This window comes from Chanodichthys erythropterus, chromosome 10 (genome assembly GCF_024489055.1).
Source record: "Chanodichthys erythropterus isolate Z2021 chromosome 10, ASM2448905v1, whole genome shotgun sequence".
Taxonomy (NCBI): domain Eukaryota; kingdom Metazoa; phylum Chordata; class Actinopteri; order Cypriniformes; family Xenocyprididae; genus Chanodichthys; species Chanodichthys erythropterus.
This window is the reverse complement of record NC_090230.1, coordinates 36108186-36133544: the sequence shown is the minus strand read 5'-3', so window position 1 is coordinate 36133544 and position 25359 is coordinate 36108186. Positions and strand designations below refer to the sequence as shown.

At 35.4% G+C, this 25359-nt stretch overlaps 1 protein-coding gene across 1 annotated transcript in view; it reads left to right on the top strand.

The window, feature by feature from the left end:
* lrrc75bb (leucine rich repeat containing 75Bb) overlaps positions 1-25359 on the top strand; it is a 39915-nt gene that overhangs the window by 897 nt on the left and 13659 nt on the right. Inside the window, exons 2-3 of the mRNA XM_067399086.1 lie at positions 5464-5592; positions 13969-14081. Coding sequence (XP_067255187.1) covers positions 5464-5592; positions 13969-14081 — 242 coding nt within the window. The remainder of the gene's footprint in view (positions 1-5463; positions 5593-13968; positions 14082-25359) is intronic.

The following is a 25359-nucleotide window of genomic DNA, read 5'->3' as shown; positions in this document are numbered from 1 at the left end:
TTTGGAAGTACCATGGTAAAGACACGGTAATACCGTGTGCCAGGGTACTAAATGAGTATCATAATGGTACACCATGGTATTTATATTTCAAAGAACGTTTTACAAAATAGTGTATACAATTTATATAATATATACACTGTAAAAAATATTTTCATGATTTGTAATCACAACATATTTTCTTTTAAGTCAACTTAAAAAAATGAATGTGGTTCAGATAACATAATATTCTGAGTTTCTGTTGATTAAGTCAATTGCCTTCATTGTATTAATTAAAATTTTTAATTTCAATGAACTCAAAATTTTAAGGCAACCAGGTAACTTACTTTTTTAAGTGAAACCAACAATTCTTTCTTACAGTGTAGTATAGATTACTTGATTATTAATTTGTGGTTGTATGTTTAATCATGATGGACAAACCTAATCTTATTAGGTTCTTTATAGTCCAGTATTTGCTGTGCATGGCTGACAGATCCTGTCTCACAACTTCTTAACAACCTGGTCTGAAAGCATCACAGTCACTCAAGATTTTCCTTTACAAATGTGCTTCATAAATGGGACAAATTCTGATTTGCATTTACTTGAATTGTCCAAAAGAATGAGCTGGACTCAGGATGTCATTCAGGATGTTACAAATTGTTCAGAGCAAATCCCATCTCTCCAAAACCATACACTTGATGTTTCTTGATCACGACTGAGAGATCTGATAGCTGTTGAACAGTTGAGGTTTTTGTGTAGTGCTCAGATATTGCAGCTGATGATTGACAGGCTCCTCAGTGCTCCGTAAGTCCATCATTTTATCTTGATGGCAAACCAGATCTGCGTAGATTAAAGCCAGTGCTGCAGACTCATTGATCCAGCTTATGCTAATGGAAGCACCACAGTTCAAGCTTGAAGTGTTTATGAGAGAATCAGCACGTATGAACTTCATGGAGGATTTTTTGTCATTCAATTGTGTTTATTGATTAGCTTGTCTTTGTCAAGAGGGTCCTCAAATCACAGGAACATCTCAATGTATGCAGCCTGAAGATGAGGGTCCTCCAGTTGCACATTCGCTGGATGAAAGGGGCTGAGAAAAGCCTCCTTTGTCCTTTTTTTCAACTTGAGTCATTTTAATGATGTCTTCTAGCTTGTTGAACATCTGGAAAGGGAATCTGGGCATCTGGATCAAAAGATAATTGGAACAGAATGAAATTATGGGAGATCTGAAAACTTGAAAACAGTAAAAATAAAGCTACATTGTCACAGTTTCTGTGCTTGTCTGTGCAAAAAGATGCTAAGGTTGCCAGGTCCCTAAGGTGTTCTGAGTGGTTGCTCAGTGGTTGTTTACCACCAAGTCTGTAGATATGGCTTTTTTTATAAGCCACAAATTTTAATACCTGTTGTTGGGAAGCGATACTGTTTGTTCAAATTATAATAGTTAAGTCATTTGAATTTAAAATGTCTCTCTTTGAGTGCACTTTAATATTTCTGTTATCCCAAATATGACTCTGCTTTGCCATATTGTATAGGTCATTAAATCTGTAGTATATTTTCATGTCCTTATGTCTTAATATATTGGATAAAGATGGAATATTAGTGCAGTCAAATCGATTAATTGCGATTAATCGTATCTAACATAAAAGTTTGTAAATATGTGTGTGTGTGTGTGTGTGTGTATACACACACACACACACACACACACTTATATTATACCAAAAGTTTTGTATTATACCAAACTTTTATGTTAGATGCGATTAATCACGATTAATCGATTTGACAGCACTATTGAATATGTAAACTGTATTCAATAGTGCTGTCAAATTGATTAATCGTGATTAATCGCATCTAACATAAAAGTTTGTAAATATATATGTGTGTGTGTGTGTGTGTGTATATATATATATATATATATATACACACACACACACTTATATTATACCAAAAGTTTTGTATTATACCAAACTTTTATGTTAGATGCGATTAATCGATTTGACAGCACTATTGAATACAGGTTACGTTGCTATTGACCAATCAGAATCAATGACAGGAACTAACCATTTTATAATAAAATTAAAAATGAATTAGAATAAAATATTTAATAATTAAAACTAAATCCATGAAATGATCCCATGATGGAATCCCTAAAAGGTTATATATATGAAGTGCCTGACAGAACCCTTTAAGTTTTGCATATAGAACCTTTTTTTTTCTGTGTAAAAGTGTTTATAGAAATATTTCTTTTAAAAATAAACAAATAAAAATGACATAAGCACATAATGCTTAGTTTGTTCAAATTATTTAAGCCTTTTAAATATCTGCAAAAAGTTCAGATTTAGTCATGGTTAAAGGTGCCATCAGAATTTTTTTTATAAGATGTAATATTAGTCTAAGGTGTCCCCTGAATGTGTCTGTGAAGTTTCAGCTCAAAATACCCCATAGATTTTTTTAAATACATTTTTTTAACTGCCTATTTTGAGGCATAATTAGAAATGCGCTGATTCAGGCTGCGGCCCCTTTAAATTCTCGTGCTCCCCGCCCCCTCCCGAGCTCTCGACTCTATCATTGCATAAACAAAGTTCACACAGCTAATATAACCCTCAAAATGGATCTTTACAAAGTGTTTGTCATTCAGCATGTCTAATCACGTAAGTATGGTATTTATTTGGATGCTTACATTTGATTCTGAATGAGTTTGATAGTGCTCCGTGGCTAATGGCTAATGCTACATTGTTGGAGAGATTTATAAAGAATGAAGTTGTGTTTATGAATTATACAGACTGCAAGTAAAAGTATCATGTTATCATGGATCATGTCAGTTATTATCGCTCCATCTGCCATTTTTCGTTGTCTTTGCTTGCTTACCTAGTCTGATGATTCAGCTGTGCACAGATCCAGACGTTAATACTGGCTGCCCTTGTCCAATGTTTTGAACATGAGCTGGCATATGCAAATATTGGGGGTGTACATATTAATGATCCTGACTGTTACGTAACAGTCGGTGTTATGTTGAGATTCGCCTGTTCTTTGGAGTTCTTTTAAAAAAATGAGATTTATATAAGAAGGAGGAAACAATGGAGTTTGAAACTCACTGTATGTCATTTCCATGTACTGAACTCTTGTTATTCAACTATGCCGAAGTAAATTCAATTTTCAATTCGATGGCACCTTTAAGTGCTTTTTTCAGTCCTCAGTTTCAGCCCAGTCTAGATATGGCACTTTGTCACATGGATGCCCAGCCAGTTGAAAAGCTTTCCAAACATGGATCCGTCTCACTCACCCCGGCTCTGGAAGCTCTTAACACTCTGTTGAAGGAGAGAGAGGGGTCACATCAAGGCAATCCTTGCTACCTTTTAAGACTGTAGGTTGCTGAAAGAAATTAATTTCTCTGCATTGAAAAGCAGCTTTTCCGTTCAGGGGAAAATGGATTGGATGTTAATCAACTGGGGGTCAAAAGGATGGTGCGGAAAGCTTCCTTTGCCCCAGAGAGAGTGAGTGAAAGAACAAGAGGAGGACAAAAACAACATCCCTTATCTCTGTTGTAGCTCTTCCTGTGCCCTAATGAGTGCAATTCATTTTCCTCCGTTGACTCTCATTGAGCAAAGGCAGGAAACAACCCGCTTACATGCTCTACTGAGCACATGCAGTGGATGTCAATGCTACACAGATTTTGTGGTTGCATAATAACGTTGAATTTAAAATGTTGTCTCTTTGATTGCATTTTAATCTCCCAGATATGACTCTGCTTTGCCATATTGTTTGGGTCATTCCTATTGCAGTATATTTTCATGTCTCCATCATGTATGTCTAAAAATATTGGATAAAGATAGAAATCAAATGAGTTTGTTTACATTTATCAAATCTGTTGTTATTGTTGTTAACTAAAGCTATAGTTTTTGGTAATTAAAATAAAGCTGAAATAAAATAAAATATAAATATTATGTGAAAAACTGAAACATAAAAATCTAATATAAATTTCATAAACGCATAACAAAATTACTAAAACCTAAAATTAAAACGAAAACTGAAAATATATAATTGTAAAGCTAATTCAAAACATTAATAAATACTGTAATAGTATATAAATAATACTAAAATAACATTGATCACAATTAAACAAGCATAGGGACGAATGTAAAATAATTTCATTGATTTGGTTTGTATGGATTTTGCCATTTTTGCTATCTTTCAACAATAAAAAACATTATTAAGAAATATTCTAGGCATTTTTTCATTTTTTTTCTCTAAGCATAACATTTTAAATATTGCTGTATAAGTTTCAGTATCTAAATAACAAAGACTTGTCCTTTTTTCTTTAACAAAATCTAGTTCCTAAATGACATCACCTTCCAGGAAGTGACATAATTTCATCAGAAAATATTAGGAATGGATTTGATGAATTCTGTGAATGTGTTCTCGATTTGTATTATCAATAATTTTAAAGGAAAATTAAAACATGAAGTTCAAGTTGACATCCTCATGTAAATGAAATCTCAATCCTTTACTAAGCAATGGCTAACTTTAGCTTTTTATTTCCATCCTGGCTTCATATTAATTTTCTTTACATAGGCAAAGTTACAGTTTTTTTCTGCAGAAATCCTACTAAACACCTTTATAGAAAAGCTCTCTTAAATTACAATGCAATCATATTCATTTTAGAGGTTATGCTGTGTTCAATAAGTACTGCAGAACAGAAATGACCTGTGCTTATGCTTTATAGATGAAAATAGAGAGCTTGGAGGAGCTTCCAGATGTCAGGGAATCCCTGAGAAAAAGAAGAGCAATATATCAGCATGAAACCCAAAGGGAGTTTCCACTTCCCTGGACTCAGCAGCATTCCTCCGTCTGCCAGTTTTCTTCATCAATTTCTGCAGGATCTGTCTTTGAAACGACTCACAGGGTGGTGTAGTTGTTGCTTTGTGATGCTGGCATTTACCCGGAGGCAGTAAATGTGTTTCACCCTCTATACGTTTGCTTTGTGTCCCTACTAATTGCGCAGACCGGTGGATTAAACAAGGAACGTCGTCCTCAGGGAATTATTTCTTGATTCTCCCACATGCTTTTTTTCTTTCCCTGTTGGTCGTATCAGACTTGCTTGCCTTGGCGGTTCAGTCAGTGGTGGAAAACACTTTAGCTGTCTACGATAAGCCTGGCTAATAAGCTGTCACTGTGTCTGCACACACTTTCTCTGCCTTACATAAAGAAGCTGGACTTAAAGGTTAGCGGCGCTGGTCCAGCAATAGATCAACAAACAAGTTTGGCTTCTATTTAGACTTTCTTTCTTCTAAAGCACTAGAAGTAAACATGATGGAAAGATTACTTTATCTCCATGTCATTCAAAAAAGCCTCTCGTGTAATCTCGCGAATGGGGATTGGAGGCGTAGGATGAAAGGATTAAGTTGTTGAATATTGAGGTTTATCAGTGACCTTTACTTGAATTTGTAATCCTACATGCTTAACAATCTCTCTCGCTCTCTTTCACGACAGGACCTGGGTCTTGAAGGGACATCTCTCAACGATATCCTCTACAAGAACGCTGCCTTCCTCAACCTAGTGGATCCAATTTCCCATGAGCTTTTGCTCAGTTTGGCCCGAGACATGCAGTGTCCAAAGAGGGTAAGCCACCAGCACTAATAAGCGAAGATGATCGTAAACACAAACTCACGAGGTGGCTAGTCGAAGGGTTTGACTCAGCTATCGCCTGAACTCTGGATCCCTGTGTGAGCTTGAGCCAAAACCTGTGCACACGTTCATTACTCAGTCTCCAGATATGTAGAGCGTTTATTTTTAGCTTGCGGTAAGAGGCTTGGCGGGCCAATTCTACAGTCCCGCCGACTGGATAAGACCACGGGCAGCTGTCATCCCACGGCCGAGACTGGAGTTCGGGCGCTTCAGCCCGGTCCTAAATTAGTTTGCAAAGCGTGAGAAGTACAGAAAGATGGCAGTGACCTTTATTTTGCTCAAGAGAGCCATCAGTGATGTTTTCATTCCATGCTGAAATTCCACAGTCCTGTTTGGACTTAATTGGACAGAAAGGCCAGTGAGAGGAGCACTTTCCTATAATAGATCCACTTGAAGGGGCAAGGCTTGTCCTTTTCTTTGAATAGCAAATTGAATCAACATTTGTCATATTTCCAATCTAGGTACTATACGTGCCTCTAACAAAAAATTAAGTACAAGGCAGTAAAACTCCAACGACCTGTATTCCTTTTCACTCAAATTATGATTACAGACAGATTATCATTTGATATTATTTGCAATTATGAACAATTTAAGACTTATTTGCACACAGTTCCTTTCTCAATTTGTTATAACCTTAAAAGTTTAGTTCACCCAAAAATTAAAATTCTGTCATAGTTTACTCACCTTCATGTCGGTCCCTTCACTTTCGTTCATCTACGGAACACAAATGAAGATATTTTTAATGAAATCTGAGAGATTTCTGGCCCTCCGTTGGCAGTCTACGCACTTCAAAAAGTTCATGAAGAGATCAAAAAACGAATCCATATGAATTAAGCAGTTTAGTCCAAATTTTCTGAAGAGACATGACCACTTTATTTGATGAAAATACTGAATTTAGGTGCTTTTATTCAGATTTAAACATTGATCAGTGAACATAAACAGAAGCTCAACTGAACCTGCTTGACGCATGAGAACAAACCTCATTGGTTCATGCGGAAGCTCAAACGTGCTGTGTAACACCAGAATGAACATCGTAAAACATTTTCAGGTGGTTAAACTTAGAAATGTAAGTTCACCTGCTGCCTTAAAAATGTGAGTTAACTCAACTAAACATAAGTTAACTCAACTTGAAGATAAGCTTTGTTTCAACTCACAAATAGTCAAGACAATGCATTACTTTAAGTTTAAATTTTAACTTAAGGTAATGCGTTGTCTTGACTATTTTTGAGTTGAAACAAAGCTTATCTTCAAGTTGAGTTAACTTACATTTTTAAGGCAGCAGGTGAACTTACATTTTTAAGTTTAACCAGCTGAAATGTTTTACAGTGGGTTCTTCTGGAAACTCAAACGTGATGCGTAACACACGAGAATGAATCTCATTGGTTCTTGCGGAAGCTCAAACGTGATGCATAACACACGAATGAACCTCATTGGTTCTCACACATCAAGCAAACATGCTTCCGTTTACCACAACTGATGTGTGATTTGATGAATATTTATATGTGAATAAAAGACTAAATTCAATCAGTTCATCATATAAAGTGACCGAGTGTCTTAAAGCAGAACTAAGTAACTTTTTTTACCTTCATAAATAGTTTTCTAAGTCCTTATAATGGTTAATTGACTTGTAGTGGTGTGTTTGAGGCGAGCACTAACCCCCTCTGGCACGTCTACGCCAAAAAACAGCACTTGCAAGTTGAGCTGCGCCGACCCGAAACAATGTCGCCTCATGTTCACGGTCACGCGAGAGTGACAAAATGCTTTACGGTAATTCAAAAACAATGTATATATTATAACTTTATAAGACAGTTTAGAAAATTACCCACCTCCATCAAGATTTCTTGTACTGTATTTGCAAAACTACTGCGCTGGTGAGCATTGTAGTCATTGTAGTGCAGAGCTGCGCTTGGAGTATTTACGACAGTGTGATTCACTGAAGGAACCTGTTGGGGGAGCTTCGCAGATCTTACTGAGTTCCGCTTTTAAAAAAAATTGGACTAAACCGCTCAAATCTTATAGATTAGTACGATCTATTTATGAACTTTTCGAAGTGGTTGTTGCATAGACTGTCAATGGAATGACAGGAAATCTCTCAGATTTCATCAAAATGATCTTGTTCTGAAGATGAACAAAAGTCTTATCGGTTTGGAACAACATGAGGATGAGTAATTAATGACAGAATTTCCATTTTTGGATGAACCAACCCCCCAAAACATATTTTTAAACTAATACTTTTTGACATTTGCATCACATAATCAGCTCCATTTGCATGGCTTTCCTGACGCAGTAAACTTGCTCGGCAGGTCACTATAAAAGAGCTCAAAGACAAGGTAAAATGGCATGGGTGCTTCAGCAAATGTGTTTGTGTTTCACATTTGCTTTTGTTAACGCTATATTTGTTAGGGTTAAGTGTAGGTGGTACATTATTTAACCTTTCAGCCCTTCTGTACTGCCGAGATATGTTTAACAGCAAACATAATAAAGTGTTACCAGATTCACATTAATCTGTTTTGGATAAAACTGAAAGCTTTTAGTGCCACTCCATGTGTCGCAAAAAGTGAAAGACTCAAAAATGTCACCACAGACTTGTTTTTTTCCAATGAACATGGGCAGCATATTTCTCATATAAACCGAAGTGCCGAGAAAACCTTTTGTCAGTCAGTTTGCATATCTGATGAAACAAGATCCAAGCCAACATTTTGGGTAACCTACTGTAACCTACCGTCACTCTCTGATTAAGAATGTAAGAGGGGTCACTGACTAAACAGCTGACACTGACGTTGGTTTTCGATTCCCTGTCACGTATCGCAATGGCCCATTTTGACAGTAAATCAATGTGAAGCTCGCTGAAGTAAGAACAGGAGCACATCACAAGCATAAACAATTGTAATAGACTGAATTAGGATGCAACTCATTGAGTAACTTTAACATGTGAATGTGTTGGTATAGATGCTGTTCAGAATTTAATTGAGAATCAAAATTCCAATTCAATTTAAATGCGAATGCAAGGAAGTTGAAATTCAAATAAATTAATGTAAATGTAATATTTAACTTGAAAAGTTTAAAGGCTTATAAGTCTTACAGACAGAGAGAATGATATATTCAACAATAGATAGATAGATAGATAGATAGATAGATAGATAGATAGATAGATAGATAGATAGATAGATAGATAGATAGATAGATAGATAGATAGATAGATAGATAGATAGATAGATAGATAGATAGATAGATAGATAGATAGATAGATAGATAGATAGATAGATAGATAGATAGATAGATAGATAGAAAATGAATTTCATTCAATAAACTGTTTTGCCTCTGCTTTTATTGGCCATTTTATGTAATAAAACTCAAGAAAACATTTTGTTTACACAAGCATCAACATTAGCATTTACCTTCTAGCTTTGAGTTTGCTGAGAAAAACACACTTGAATCAGATCTGAGCAGGACAGTGGGATTAGTGGGAGTATTTTAACATTGCAAAAATAGTATTCAGGCTGGATTTGTGGTGAAGTTTCTTGTAGTTCTCAGTTGGACTCTTAGCAGGCGCCTCAACAGGAGAAGCCTTGAGGAGCTAAGCATCTAAACCCAGAAAACGAGAGCAATTTCCTCTGCTTCTTTTCTTCCTCTCTGGCTTAATAAACATCCAGTTACCTGCTGGCAGGTAGACAAAATCCCATCCTATTGAGCTCAGAAAAGCCACCATGCTCCTCAAAGTAATGGGTTCATGTCATTCAGATGCCATGCCTGAAATCCAAACCTGTTAGACTTTGTTATACTATAATCTATATCTAAAAGTAGAGACCTTGTATGTAGAGTCAGAAAGTCTGGTTCATTTAAATGAATTAGTTTGTGTACATGAACTGGATCAAAATGTAATGATTCACTGAACTCACTAAACTCATATGCACTTATGGAATGTTTGAGTCATTTCAATGAATCACTTTGGAGAGTTTGTGTACATGAACTGGATCAAGAAGAAATGATTCACTGATTGAAATCTCAATAAACTCATATGAAGCGTTAGAAAATCTGATTCATTTTAATGAATCATTTCATTCAGACAGTTTATGTAATAAACTTTTACAAAAAAAAAATATTTACTGATTCAAAACTCACTAAACTCATATGTAGCTATGGAAAGTCTACTTAATTTTGATGAAACGTTCATTTGTTTAGACAGTTTGTGTAAATGAACCAGATCAAAAAGAAATGTTCACTGATTCAGTCTCTGTGCACAAGTCGCTAGAGCCATTTGTATCCGTTTTATTAATGTTAATTTATCAGTTCATTTATTTATTAGTTTTAATTTATCTGTTCAAGTTCAATGCTCTCACCATATAATTCATTCATTCATTCAAAAACCTTTACTTTTTTGAGCCATAGAAAAACTGCTCTTATTAAATTATAAATTATTTACTATAACTTAAATACATTACCTATTTGTTTCATTTTAAAGTATATTTCCCCCTTAATTAAATAAAGTATAGTTTTTGTTTGGTAGCTTGAAGTGTGTATTTTGTAGACATAATGGGTCTCATTCATGAAACATTCATAAATATATGAGTAAATATGTGAGTGATTTGCGCATAAAGAGACCTTCCCGAAAACTCTTCTCCTGATTCAAAAATACTTCATAAACGTCAGAAGTGATAGTGAAATGTGTGTGTGTGTGTTAATGAATTCCAATCAGTCGTAAATGGGACGCGCGTGCACGCTCATTCTCAATTACCATAAATCCCGCCCATTAAATCCGACTGACAACTATATATGGGCATCATATTAGGACACCAAACGAAGGATTTTGGTCATTTTATAGGAAACAATTTCCATAACAATTAAGGGGCCATTAGTTTGCCCAGCCCTATTGAAATCAATTAATTATTTGATTAAAGTGCTCCGTTTGCAGATGCTATTACTGGCAATAAAAGTAAAAAGAAAAAAGCGTATGTAATTACTATATATAATATTTTTTCAAAATGCTGTAAATATGTCCCTTATTAAGGTGAATTAAAATGCAGCCTTATTAATGAGCAAAACGTTCGGATGTTAAACGCACTTTTTACGCGTGGCTGGGAGCAGGTGTAGATTTCTTTCGTACCAACTAACATTTGGAAAATACGAACATTTTAATGAATCCGAAAATTTACGCCAGAACCACTTTACACACGATTTACACAAAAATTCGTTCTGCTCGTGTTTCATGAATGATACCCATTACTTTAAATAACATCTACACATACTTTAAATAAGAAAGATGTTATTATTTCAATAATATATTTCAAAAACAACATTAAATACTGACAACAGCTGTATCATAAAACCAGCTTCTTTAGCTGTACACAAAGATGCATTTGGCTGCTTTTTGACTGAAAAGCGTGACTTTCAGTATTGCAGCTGCGTGTGGTCCGTCTCTGGTTGAACATCTTCCACGTCTTGTAGCTTATTGAGCTACGGTTTTAAAGTAGTTTCTGATTGTGTGTCTCAGTACACCACTATCTAATGAAGTTTTGAGTCCCAGGAGTCAGCTGATCCTCCATCGCAGCAGTTATTCATGATGGGAATCATGGGAAATATGGAAAGGCATTTTAATGAGCTTTTGTTTGTGCGCAGCACATAGATTTTGTTTTTCATTTAGGTGTCTTGCAATTGACAGTTTTTCATTAAATTGTGGCAGTTGCATATTGAGCTATAGCTAATGTCTTAATGTTCAGTCACAGATTGAAAGTTCACATAAATCCTTCCGACAATAAAACTCCCTCTGGAGTCAGTGCACACCATCCAATGGCATCTTTATTAAGGGAGATCAATAAAAATAGTTCGATAATTGCTGTCACTCACTGCTACCGGCAGCCCACTTAATATGCGTCAGAGATTCAACAAATGTCTTTGTTTTGCCTTAATAGCCATCGGGAGGCCACCAAGACGTACATTTCTTAGCTAGCCGACTCCAGTCAATCGCTTCGTCCAGTCTTTTGTGTTTTCCTGCCTTGCTTGTGTTGTTGTGCTGTAGCGCTGATTAAATTTGCTCAGCTCTGCTCCGGCCAATCCGTTTAAAGAGGGAGAGGTGAGCCAAAGCCTGTTTTGATGCAGGAATGGCTGCAGGCATTGTTGAGCAAACGACCTGAGATCATTTTACACCAACCTCTCTCACCCAGCAGTTCAAAATGGCATAAGACCTTTTAAATGAACTCTCAACTTTGTCTTAAGCTACATGTTTAGGAAGAGTATCGCAAGAGTACAGCACTATTAGCTGTTTTTAAAGTCAAAATTTATATGATTATGTAATCTTGAGTTGAAAAAAAAAAATAGAAATTATATTATGCTTTAAGAAAATGAATTTTTAGGACCATTAAGATTTGTTTTACAATAAGACATTATTTTAATGGCAATTAAGCATATTTTCCCCCAAACTTTTAATTGATGTCTCCAGACATTTCGCTTTAGGGTTTTTTGTTCTCATTAAGATTCTTATTACTCTAATGCATTATTACTTTATTTATTTAAATCATCATTTTTAATTAATACTTTTTTTAAATAGGAAACAAATAGGAAACAGTTATTTTAAATGGTAATAATATTTCTCAAAATTACTGTTCACACATTTTGATCCAATAAATGCAGCCTTGGTGAGCGGTAGACTTCTTTCAAAAACATTAATAAATCGTACAGACCCCTAACTTTTTATTCATATAGTCATAGTTATTATTAATAACTTATTTTATTAAACTGATGTTGATTCCATACACTACTGCTGTGCTGTTGCCACTTTACAGTGTTTTTCACCACGTTTAAAGGTGCCCTAGATTCAAAAATTGAATTTACGTCGGCATAGTTAAATAACAAGAGTTCAGTACATGGAAATGACATACAGTGAGTCTCAAACTCCATTGTTTCCTCCTTCTTATATAAATCTCATTTGTTTAAACGACCTCCAAAGAACAGGCGAATCTCAACATAACACCGACTGTTACGTAACAGTCGCGATCATTAATATGTACGCCCCCAATATTTGCATATGCCAGCCCATGTTCAAGGCATTACACAAGGGCAGGACGTCTGGATCTGTGCACAGCTGAATCATCAGACTAGGTAAGCAAGCAAGAACAATAGCGAAAAATGGCAGATGGAGCAATAATAACTGACATGATCCATGATATCATGATATTTTTAGTGATATTTGTAAATTGTCTTTCTAAATGTTTTGTTAGCATGTTGCTAATGTACTGTTAAATGTGGTTAAAGTTACCATCGTTTCTTACTGTATTCACGGAGACAAGAACCGTCGCTATTTTCATTTTTAAACAATTGCAGTCTGTATAATTCATAAACACAACTTCATTCTTTATAAATCTCTCCAACAGTGTAGCATTAGCCGTTAGCCACGGAGCATAGCCTCAAACTCATTCATAAACAAATGTAAACATCCAAATAAATACTATACTCACAGGAATCGATGTATGCATGATGAACACTTTGTAAAGATCCATTTTGAGGGTTATATTAGCTGTGTGAACTTTGTGTTTGCTGTTTAAAGCAGTTGAGAGCTCGCGGGGGTGGGGGAGCGGGACATTTAAAGGGGCCGCACGCTTAATCGGTGCATATGTAATAATGGCTCAGAATAGGCAGTTAAAAAAATTAAAGAAAAATCTATGGGGTATTTTGAGCTGAAACTTCACAGACACATTCAGGGGACACCTTAAACTAATATTACATCTTTTGAAAAGGCACCTCTAGGGCACCTTTAAAGGGATAGTTCACCCAAAAATAAAAATTCTGTCATCAATTTCTCACCCTCATGTTGTTCAAAACCTGTATGAGTTTCTCTCTTCTGGTGATCAAGAAGATGATATTTTAAAGAATTTTTGTAAACAAACAGTTGACTGTAGCCATTGACTTCCATAGTAGGAAGAAAATACTATGGAAGTCAACTGTCTGGTTACCAACATTCTTTCATACAGGTTTTGAAAAACACAAGGGTGAGTAAATGATGACAGAATTTTCATTTTTGGGTGAACTATCGGGCAGTGTGAGAGCTGCTTATATGTGATGTCATGCCTACCAGCACCTCTTGACTATGGTGAAATTGACGAAATGCATGGCCTCTTGTGGCATATTGTGTGACCTTATTTATACTAAATCATCACTTACAGATTAACTTGAATCTTTACCTTTGTTTAACCCTTTTAATAGCATTGGACATGGTAAACTTTCAAGTTCCTTTGGGTTATGCTGTCATAAGCCCTCTGATTGAAGCTTTATCTGACTCCCAGAATAGCTCTTCATCACCTGCTTCTTCTCATGCAGGAGTCTGATGCTCTCAAGTCCTCTGAGAAGATCTGCAGGCAGCTGATCTATCACCTGACCCCTCACTCCAAGTGGAGCAGACAGAACGTGCCCAGGAGGAAGTCGCAAGCCTGGTAAGAGTCTTGCGTCTGTCCATCTGTCCCTTATTAAGATACCCCTCCACAGTGAGGACAATCAGAGCTTAGAAAACTCTGTGCTGACAGATTGAAACACAAGTGGAAGGAAACAAGATTAGCCATTCCTGACGTTGGCATAAGATGCTTAAATGGGTATGAAAGTTTAATTGGGTTAATATTGAGCAACTACAATTACTTAAAGGAGCAGATCACTGACAGTTCAACAATGACAATTCTGTAGTCATTTACTCAACCTCGCCATCCAATAAAACTGTATGACTTTCTTTTTTTCTGCAGAACACAATTTTTTTTTTTTAAATTCATCAGGTTTTTTTGTACATAGAATGAAAGTCAATTAGGTCCAATGTTGTTTGAACAAAGAAAACAAAACACTGAGAAATTCTTTAAAGTATCTACTTTTGAGTCTAATTAGTTTCTTTTGTGTTCTGCTGAAGTCATAAAGATATGGATGGTGAGGGTGAGTAAATTATGACAGAATTTCTCATTTTTATGTTCCTTTAAAGGCAAATATAAGATTTTTGCATTAAAGTATCCAAAAACCACTAGCACAGTGTTATATATTTTATAACAGTGTAACGTTTCTCTTCATTGCGTCGCCTGTCAGTGACATATATGAAATCAATGTCGTAGCATTCGCTTTACCGGACTCGTTCCGCTCCCACAGCTCTCGGCCCCGTCCTGCTTCAAATTCACAGTAACGTTAATTAAACTTTAATAAATTAGCTTATCTAGGGCTGTGACGGTGGCAAATTTTTACTACCGCGGTGGTAAATCACCAACAACCGCCGGTGTTGCGGTGGTGGGGTCCGAAGGGGGGGCAGGGTTTTTATATTTTATTTATATATATAATATATATATATATATATATATATATATATATATATATATATATATATATATATATATATATATATATAATATATATTTATTAGAGGTTGAGTTAGACTTGCGTTTCGCCGTCATTTTGATGGACAGGATCGTAAAAAAATCCATCATAATCAATATTACCCATCATTTTAATTTTTATATTTTAATAAGACATTTTATTCACGAACTTAGAGGATAAGCGAATAGGCATAGGCTTGCATTTATTTATACTATGAAAAGAAAGTTAATCAAAGACTGCATCACTTTCAGTTTTAATCTTGAACTCGTCACGGATTGTGAGTGAATGCGATCATCCTTTCTTCTTTACTACTATACAGAACGAAATAAACATGAATGAAATTTAAAAAAATATGTTGAGATACAGCAGCTTACCGAAATCTGTATCATGTCAGTTCAATCAGTGTTGCAAACAATGTCACCTAACATTATACCTCAGAAAAGCCATTCGTTGACCATAAACTTATAGTCAGAAAAAAAAAAAAAAAAAAAAAAAAACTTAAGTAAGCATGCATAAGTAACTTTATCATTATGCAATTTACTTGAACTGGGTGCTCGTCTGTGTGTAATCTAGTGCATCGTTTTCATTTTATTCTGGAGACTGAACTCGCGCTCTGCTGCCACACTGGAGCGCACTCACCACCTACTGGACAGGGTTGGGAATTACAACAAGCTTACATACAAACTACATCGCCTGTCAAAATGACGGACGGGCTGCAGATTTTTTCCGTCACTGCTAAACAAATTCCAACAAAGATGGAAAATTTTCAGTTAACGTGATCTCTGAGAGATATATAAATATATATTATATATGACGTCACACTTCTGCCGGTGACACTCCACGACCGAGGTGGCGCAGTTGTCATGCCTACCTTCACAGCCCTAAGCTTATCCATGAACATGATTTCTGCCTTGAGTCCCATCAGATTGCTTTCCATCGGCTGTAGAGGTGAAGACAACTCCCATGATTCCACACTCTTTAATGGCGTCATCAAGCTACGTCTTTGTTATTGTTCTGAATAAGTGACCTCTAGCGGCTAAACTTACATACTGTGACTTTAAGGAACCAAATGTACATTAGAAAAACAAATCCACATCCTCTTAAGTCATACAAATTTTTTGTGTGAGGATCAGACTGAAATTTATATCTTATTTGCACTTGTGGATATTTAAATTTGCCATTTGTCATGTCGTGCCATTGTTCCTCAAATTTTCTCGTAACTGTGCCCAGTTTGAATATGTGGAAATGTGATTTGTCAGTGAAGGTTTGTTGTGTATCCAAGGGATAATTTTTTTTATTTAAATATTATTAGAGTTTGATATAAATGTTTTCTATTTTCATATATTTTAAAAAGTAATTTATTCCTGTGATGTTAAAGCTGAACTTTCAGCATCATTACTCCAGTCTTCAGTGTCACATGAAAGTTCAAACAGCATTTATTTGAAATAGAAATCTTTTGTAACATTTTAAATGCACTATAAACCTGAATAACTTGGTCAAAACTCAAAATATTTGTAATAATCAGTTAATCATGTACATTTTTTTAAGTTAAGAAATTCAATGTTTAAGTAAGCAGAACTGGCAGATTTCAATTTTGTACTCATACATTTTAATTGCTCTTAACTTGATATTTTTGAGCCAGTTAATTCATACATTTAACCTAAAATTATCATGTAATCTCAACTTTAAAGGGTTAGTTCACCTAAAAATGAAAATTGTGTCATTTATTACTCACCCTCATGCCGTTCCACACCTGTAAGACCTTCGTTCATCTTCGGAACACAAATTAAGATATTTTTGTTGAAATCTGATGGCTCCGTGAGGCCTCCATAGGGAGCAATGACATTTCCTCTCTCAAGATCCATAAAGGTACTAAAAACATATTTAAATCGGTTCATGTGAGTACAGTGGTTCAATAATAATATTATAAAGCGAAGAGAATATTTTTGGAGCGCCAAAATAATGACTTATTTAGTGATGGCCGATTTTAAAACACTGCTTCAGTTAGATTCGGAGCACAATTGAATAATATAATATCTTAATTTGTGTTCCGAAGATTAACAAAGGTATTACGAGTTTGGAACGGCATGAGGGTGAGTAATAAATGACAGAATTTTCACTTTTGGGTGAACTAACCCTTTAATATTTTTAGTAGTGAAATTTAGCTATAACTAGATAATTCAACAAATGCTAATTGTTAACACAATGCTTTGAAAAATTTTGCATAGCATATCAATTGCTGAAAGAGTACAGCAATATAGTACATTTCACATAGACCTGTTCTCAAACTAAGCTCATGCTCCACTCGTCACATGATAACCCCCCAAAAAAACACATTAAAGAAACTCTTCTAAATTAGCATAGCAAAGCATTAAACACTACTAAATCTCCCACTTAACATTAATCTTGCACAAAAACATTATATAACACTTAATTTTAGCATTTACTCTTCCATTCGAGTGTCATTGCAAAGCATGCTGGGAAACAGAAATTCCAACCCAGTTTTAGGTAAATTTAAGTTTGTCTAAATTAAAAGAAACAAGTTCATAAAAATCAAAACAATTCAGATTTCTTAAAATCTGTCAGTTTCGTGAACTCAAAAGAAAGTCCTAAATACTCATAAAAGGTCATTTGAATTAACTAATTTGCTTAATTTAAGTTTGCCCTACTTGATCCAATTAATTATTTTGAGCGTTATAGTTTACAGTGTGCCTTTACAATCACTTTTTGAGTAAAATTATTCATTTCTTTTAACAACAACAATAAAAAAAATCTTACTGACCCCAACATTTTAAACAGTAGTGTATGTGCTTCCTGGGAGTCGAACACACAACGTTGGTGTTGCTAGCACTATGATCTTCCAATTGAGCTGCAAGAAACTACTGCAGTTTTTATCTACTGATCGTGACACTTTCCATCATATAAAAGTGCAAATGTTGTTACCCTAGAGGCACCTGTCACTTCTGAATCAAGAGATGGTAGACACTTTTTATTGCTACGACTCTCGGTATCATTCCGTATGACTGGTGTTTTGCCTCTGTGTCAAATACGGACAGGTGAAACTTAAATGAATTTTTCTCTCAGATGAGTTCCTCTGTCAGATGTCATGATTTCACACCAAACAGCATATGAAACACAGCAAACGTCTTTCCTTCTGGGCATTGGGCAGGTATGGTGAGGAAGTCATTACGAAAGGGAAAGTCTTTTTAATGATATCCATGTTCTCTCCCCATCCCAGAGCAATTAACCCAGTTTGGGAGATTTCAACAGCTGCAATTTAGTTCATCTGCTCCTTGTTTTATCACCAGCTCATCTCCAAACAAGCCCAAACAATAACAAGCCATCATCTCCATCGCTCACGTAATTCATGAACCTCTGCTCTTCCAATCTCTGTTATGAAAGCCTAATCTGCAGAAATGCCTCCTCCGTTTGTCTTGTCAGACCCTCGGAGGTGATTGTGGGGGAAAAGATTGAATGCGAAACAAGACGCCTGTTAGAGTGTGAAGATATTGTCAGGCCGACCGTTGTTCTATTTAAAGGGAACAAGAGGAGAGGAAAGATGCTGTAGTGCTGATGCTCTTGGCTTCGAAAGATGTCCCATCTTTTTTTTCCTCTTTCTAATATTCTTTAGGAGAGCTTCCAGGCTCCTTTAAACCACATTGATTTTTTTTCCTCTCGTGTATCCCAGAAAAGCTTTAAAGAGAGAGGTTAGATGGCCGGAGGGGAAAACCTGAAAGACAAAGAGCATCAGAGAGACTTGAGTAGAGTGAGAGAGAGCAAGAAAGCTGAGAAAAACTGCATTTGTGCCACTAGAACCATAGTTACAGGGAAAGTTCATCCCAAAAATGAAAATTCGGTCATTATTTACTCACCCTCATGGCGTTCCAAAGCAGTAAGCAGCTTCTTTTTCAGTGGAACACAAAATTTTCCTCCAAAAATGACTGTTAAGAAAGTAGTCTGTATGACTCGTATGTTTTATTCCAAGTCTTATGAAAACATTCCATAGCTTTGTGGAAGTAACAGGCCCCCCTTCCCCTTAACTGTAGCTTCTGGATCTCATTCGCACTTCTGCATATTCATAATGGCATATACTGTGGCGTTGATGAGAAACGTGAGAGTTTCTTATGTTTTTCAGTGTATTCACTTTATAGTTTTGACGCAATAAATCAGTGAATGTATTGTAGGGCTGGGACAATACATTGATTCTTGATTCACGATGCAAAGAACCTGGAGCAATTCTAATATTTTCCGATGTATCGCAATTCTCTCTCGAATCGAATCTGAGCTTAGTTTTTAACACTAGATGGCATGTGCTTTAAAAACACCCATACTCTGCTTGCTTCCAGTTCCTTTACACAGACCAGTTAAACCTAAAATAATCATTCATAAAGTTTGAAAAGGTTGAAGTGAATTACAAGGGTGTTCGCAGTGGGATGTGTTGACATTAATCTCACATCATAAAAGCATTCTGAGCCTAGGTGCAAATATATTTAACCACTTACATGACTTAGCCGAACACACAAGCGCTCTCCAGCACTGTTCTTCCTGAGCATTTGAGTGTGCGGTTTAAAAACTAGATTAGAGCGCCATCTGCTGTTAAAACTAAGCTCAGAATCGATTCGAGAGAGAAAATATCATAATTGATCGAGAATTATTGTATCGCAAATTGAGAACCGATGTATTGTCCCAGTCCAGATGTATTGTAGTTCATCACATCGTATCACTGAGCACATGTTAGTACTGTACTGTTGCACTCTAAAAAAATACTCTAATAAAAATAGACTTCTGTCATGAAACTCTAGATGGCACAGGCTGATAACTGCTTGCAATCACATAATTCTCTATAGAGCACAGCTGATAGTTCCTGCTGTATCAGTAGCCAATGAGCTCGCTGCTCAGCCTTCAAATACTTGGTCAGTATTTGCTGTAGCAATTGCAGAGTGCTGTTAGAAACCCTCCTCCTTCCCCAGCTCCACCTGTGCAGATCTGCTATATTCAGCTCTGGAAAAAATTAAGAGACCACTCCAAGTTCAGAAATCAATGTTAAGTGGTCTCTTAATTTTTTCCAGAGCTGTATATATACACACAATATTTTATTTTGTATCATTTGATATATAATTATTTTTATATTTAATATTTCATATATTATATTAATATAATACAATATTATATTTTTTTTTAGTTTTTTAATTTTTACTTATTTTTATATTTAATTGTATATGTGTGTATATTCAAGATAATATATATTTTATATAATTGATATAATTGATTAAATCTATTTAAACAAAAAATATTGTAAAAACAAATTGTGTGTGTGTGTCTATATATATATATATATATATATATATATATATATATATATATATATATATATATATATATATATATATATATATATATACATATATATATATATACATATATACAGTCAAACCAAAAACTATTCAGACATTTTTTATTTTTACTAGTGGGTGCAGGACACTATAGTTAATTTATGTAAGTGAGGATATCAAAATAAAGTAAACTGTGACATATTATACCCAAAAATTCTTCATACAGTGGACTACCAGTAAAATTGATAAAAATTTGGGACCAAAAATTATTCAGAGACTTTGACCTGACCATGTGTTGCTTAAGTGTTATCTGACATAATTAAGATTATTTTTTTCTTACACAGTTTAACTCTGAGATCTTGTCATATTTTATTACCCTTTTTTTTAAACTATACCAAATAAACTGTGATAATGTGGGAAATGTTGAAGGTGTCTAAATAAATTATGGTTTGATTATATATATATATATATATATATATATAGTACAGTCCAAAAGTTTGGAACCACTAAGATTTTTAATGTTTTTAAAACAAGTTTCGTCTGCTCACCAAGGCTACATTTATTTAATTAAAAACACAGTAAAAAACAGTAATATTGTGAAATATTATTACAATTTAAAATAACTCTGTACTATTTAAATATATTTGACAAAGTAATTTATTCCTGTGATGGCAAAGCTGAATTTTCAGCATCATTACTCCAGTCTTCAGTGTCACATGATCCTTCAGAAATCATTCTAATATGCTGATCTGCTGCTCAAGAAACATTTAATGTGTACAAATGTACAAAATATTTGTGTACAATATTTTTTCTTCAGGATTATTTGATGAATAGAAAGTTAAAAAGAACAGTGTTTATCTGAAATCTAATATTTTGTAACATTATAAATGTCTTTACTGCTACTGATTGATTTAGGCCCCGTCCACACGGAGACGCGTTTCAGTGAAACCGCACAAATTTTTTATCGGATAGGCGTTTCGTCCACACGGATCCGGCGTTTTCGAAAGGTGAAACCGGTATTTTTTGAAACCGGGTCCCAGAGTGGAAAAATTTGAAAACGCCGGCAGATATTTTTTGAGACGAGGAAAAAAAAAGATCGGTTTAGGGTAAGCTCCGGCTTCGTGTGGACGTAGCATTAATGCATCCTTGCTGAATAAAAGTATTAATTTCCTTAATTTCTTTGCAAAAAAATAAAAATAAAAGTTCTTACTGACCCCAAACTTTTGAACGGTAGTGTATAATGCTACAGAAGCTTTGTATTTCAGATAAATGCTGTTCTTTTGAACTTTCTATTCATCAAGGAATCCTGAAAAAAAAGTACACAACTGTTTTCAACATTGAAAATAATCATAAATGTTTCTTGAGCAGCAAATCGGCATATTAGAATGATTTCTGAAGGATCATGTGACACTGAAGACTGGAGTAACGATGCTGAAAATTCAGCTTTGCATCACAGGAATAAATTACTTTGTCAAATATATTTAAATAGTACACAGTTATTTTAAATTGTAATAATATTTCACAATATTACTCATTTTTTACTGTATTTTTAATTAAATAAATGTAGCCTTGGTGAGCAGACAAAACTTCTTTTAAAAACATTAAAAATCTTAGTGGTTCCAAACTTTTGGACTGTACTGTATATATATATATATAAATATATATATATATATATATATATATATATATATATATATATATATATATATATATATATATATATATATATAAAGCATTTTCTTTAGAAACAAGTGTTTTGATTGTTTGTACTTTGTAATACATTGCAGATCACGTCTCTCTGTTGTTTGCCTCTACGCTTGAGAAACCAGTGTTCTTTTGTCGTGTTTTTAAAATCTGTTCTCGATTTCAGGCTAATCACCCACATATTCTTGATAGCTCCTGGAAAAGCCCCTTGTGCGAGAGCACGAAACAGCACAGCGGCAGTTGTTATTTCATCAACCCAGCGCTCCTGCAAGGCAACCGTTCGCCTCTCAGCCATAACGGCCTCTGAAACAAAATCGAATGATGAATCTGTTTAATAAAGCAGTCAGCAGGGGTGAAGATGAGACAGCAACAGCCCTCTGTGTAATTATCCCCTCTTGTATGGAGGTCTCGGCTCTGCTTCAGGGTCTTGATGCGAAGTTTATTGGGGGAGCGTTTGCGCTTGCATTAAAAGCAGTGAGGAGCTGATATTTGTCAGCTAACATCCTCCTCATTCCGATAAGCACTGTGTGGAGCATGTTGGCCGCCTGCCGCTGGGGTAAAAGATACATGACCCATCGCTGCTCTAGTCAGCGGATAGCCAGAGTTAAGAGCGTGATGGTAGAGAATTCACAGTAGAGTGAGTCTAACCCAAATGAGGACCTGTGGATGCCCACGGTGGCCTATAAAACAAGCCTGTTTTGGCAGGTGCGTTAGATGACAGATTGAGCTGAACACATGTGAGGCAGCTTGGGTTTCAGCTTACGTGATGCATGTGCCCGCTGCTTGAGGACAGTAACCCTCATGCTCACGGGCATATTTGTGCATGCCTCGACCCGAGAGTGGGTTGGCGTTTCAACCCACATTTTGAAGATGACGTGCTGCCGAGCAGAATGATCCGCATTCGATCTGTTCTGCATCCCACATCCCTGTTTTGTGTCCCATATGTTCCTGTGGACATTTACTCCCTGTGATGTCTTTGAGACTGTAAGAGAAATGCACTCCCAATAAATATTTCTAGCTACTGTAATGTGTAAACTAGAAGCTAAAGTTCGAAGACGATCTTTGATGTTGGCTTGGGAAAGCCTTGATGGATGTGTAAATTATATCCCTCTCAGAAAGTAATGTGGCAGTGCTGCTGTTCAGTGATTGTGTCAAATGGTACTACAATTGGATAACGTTTGAAAAATATATGTTTTTATGTATGCTCACCAAGGCTGCATTTATTTAATCAAAACACAGTTAGAACAGTAATATTGCAAAATTAAAAGAACTGTTTTCTATTTTAATATATTTTAAAATATAATTTAAGTTCACACATGATGTAGGCAGAAGTACCAAGCAAGTGTTTACAAAGCGAATATGCAAAGACTAAGTCAAACGGCCTTTACAAAAAAATGTAAAACATCGATGTTGGACGATTTTGAAGTTGGAGGACCAAATGAGATGGAGTTTCTTGCCCTACGTCAAGTGCGACCTTTCCAACATGATTACGTAATACGTAGCACATCGCAGAGCAGTGCAAGATGAGCATTTGTGGTTAAAAAGTATATACACTTTTATTTTGTTTTGGAAAATGGCCAATTGTTTCACTAGATAAAACCCTTATTCCTTGGCTAGGAGCCCTTTGAAGCTGTATTGAAACTGCAGTTTGAAACTTCAACCCGTTAGTAGCCATTAAAGTCTTCTACATGGAGAAATTTCTTTTTGACTGAAGAAAGAAAGACATAAACATCTTTTGATATATGCCATGATGATTATGTCTGATTATCATATGCATATATCATGTTAATTAGTTGGTACTAGAAAGTTTTGCATTGTGGCATAACAGTTAAACACATTTCCTTCCCCAATTCCCATTGAAAATATCTCATTTTTATTACTGTAATGCACAAGTTTTTAAAGTATTTTTTGTAATGATTTTATTTTCATCTCTTTTTTTTTTAAGTTCTATTTTACCACTTTATTTTTACTGAAAAACAAGACAAATAATATACTAAAATTATTTTTTGTAGAGTACACTCTAAACCTCGCCTGCCTGCTGTTTACTCTCTTTTTGATTTCTTTTTTTATGTATTATTTTTTTCCATTCCTGCTTCCTGACCTCGTTGGCTGTGTTCAAATGTGTTTGACCTACATACTGTGTGTCTGGACAGCCCTGGAGAGCTGAGGTTAGAAAGGTCGTCAACAGGTCTGACTCATCTCTCCTGTTTCCCCAAAGCAGCCTTTCACTCTCTGGTCGCTCTGCTTTTATTGAACTAGCTGTCATTAAGTTATTGCTCTGCTTTGTTCTCTTCTCCTTTGCCCTGGTTAAGGTGTAGAGCTACTGCACTTACACCTTAGCGCTCGATTTAATCCAATCAGATACGCCATTCGGCGAACTCTACCTTGACAACAGCGTTAAGCTGGTATCTTTGAGCCTTATCCATGATTAATCGCCCGTTGGAACTCCATGTGGGGAGCTTTTGGTACAGAACATCTCACTTGTTGTAAATAACAAGATGAGCCGAAGCTGATTGTTGTCAACCAGACTGTCAAGTTATTTTCACTCTATTTTAATCGCTACCATAGACATCAGTGTTTTTATCCGAACTATAAACTTTTATCCCAGTACTTCTGTGATAAGATATTTGTAACACGGAAGTACCAATACTGTGTGGTTGAAAAGGCTTTTTGTGAAGCTGTTTCAAATCTATACATGATAACTACTTTCTCTGGGTCATTTGAATGTTTCAGTGAGATTTTGTCAAAGGTTCAGTAGACACAGGTGAATCGTTGTCATTTAGGAATGAGATTGCGTAGGTGTTTGAATCGAGATTGCTATCTTGTAATGATTAATCATGCAGCTCTAAGGTATGGAAGCTTGTTTTCGCCATGAAATTTTATCTTTGTTTTTTCTCAGAATTGCGAGATAAAAACACAGTTGCGAGTTATAAAGTCAGAATTGCGCTATATAATGTCAGAATTGCGAGTTATAAAGTCAGAATTGCATGATATAAAGTCAGAATTGCGAGTTATAAAGTCAGAATTGCGTGATGTAAAGTCAGAATTGCGAGTTATAAAGTCAGAATTGCGAGTTATAAAGTCAGAATTGTGTTATAAAGTCAGAATTGTGAGTTATAAAGTCAGAATTGTGTTATAAAGTCAGAATTGCGCTATATAATGTCAGAATTGCGAGTTATAAAGTCAGAATTGCGTGATGTAAAGTCAGAATTGCGAGTTATAAAGTCAGAATTGCGAGTTATAAAGTCAGAATTGCGTGATATAAAGTCAGAATTGCGAGTTATAAAGTCAGAATTGTGTTATAAAGTCAGAATTGTGAGTTATAAAGTCA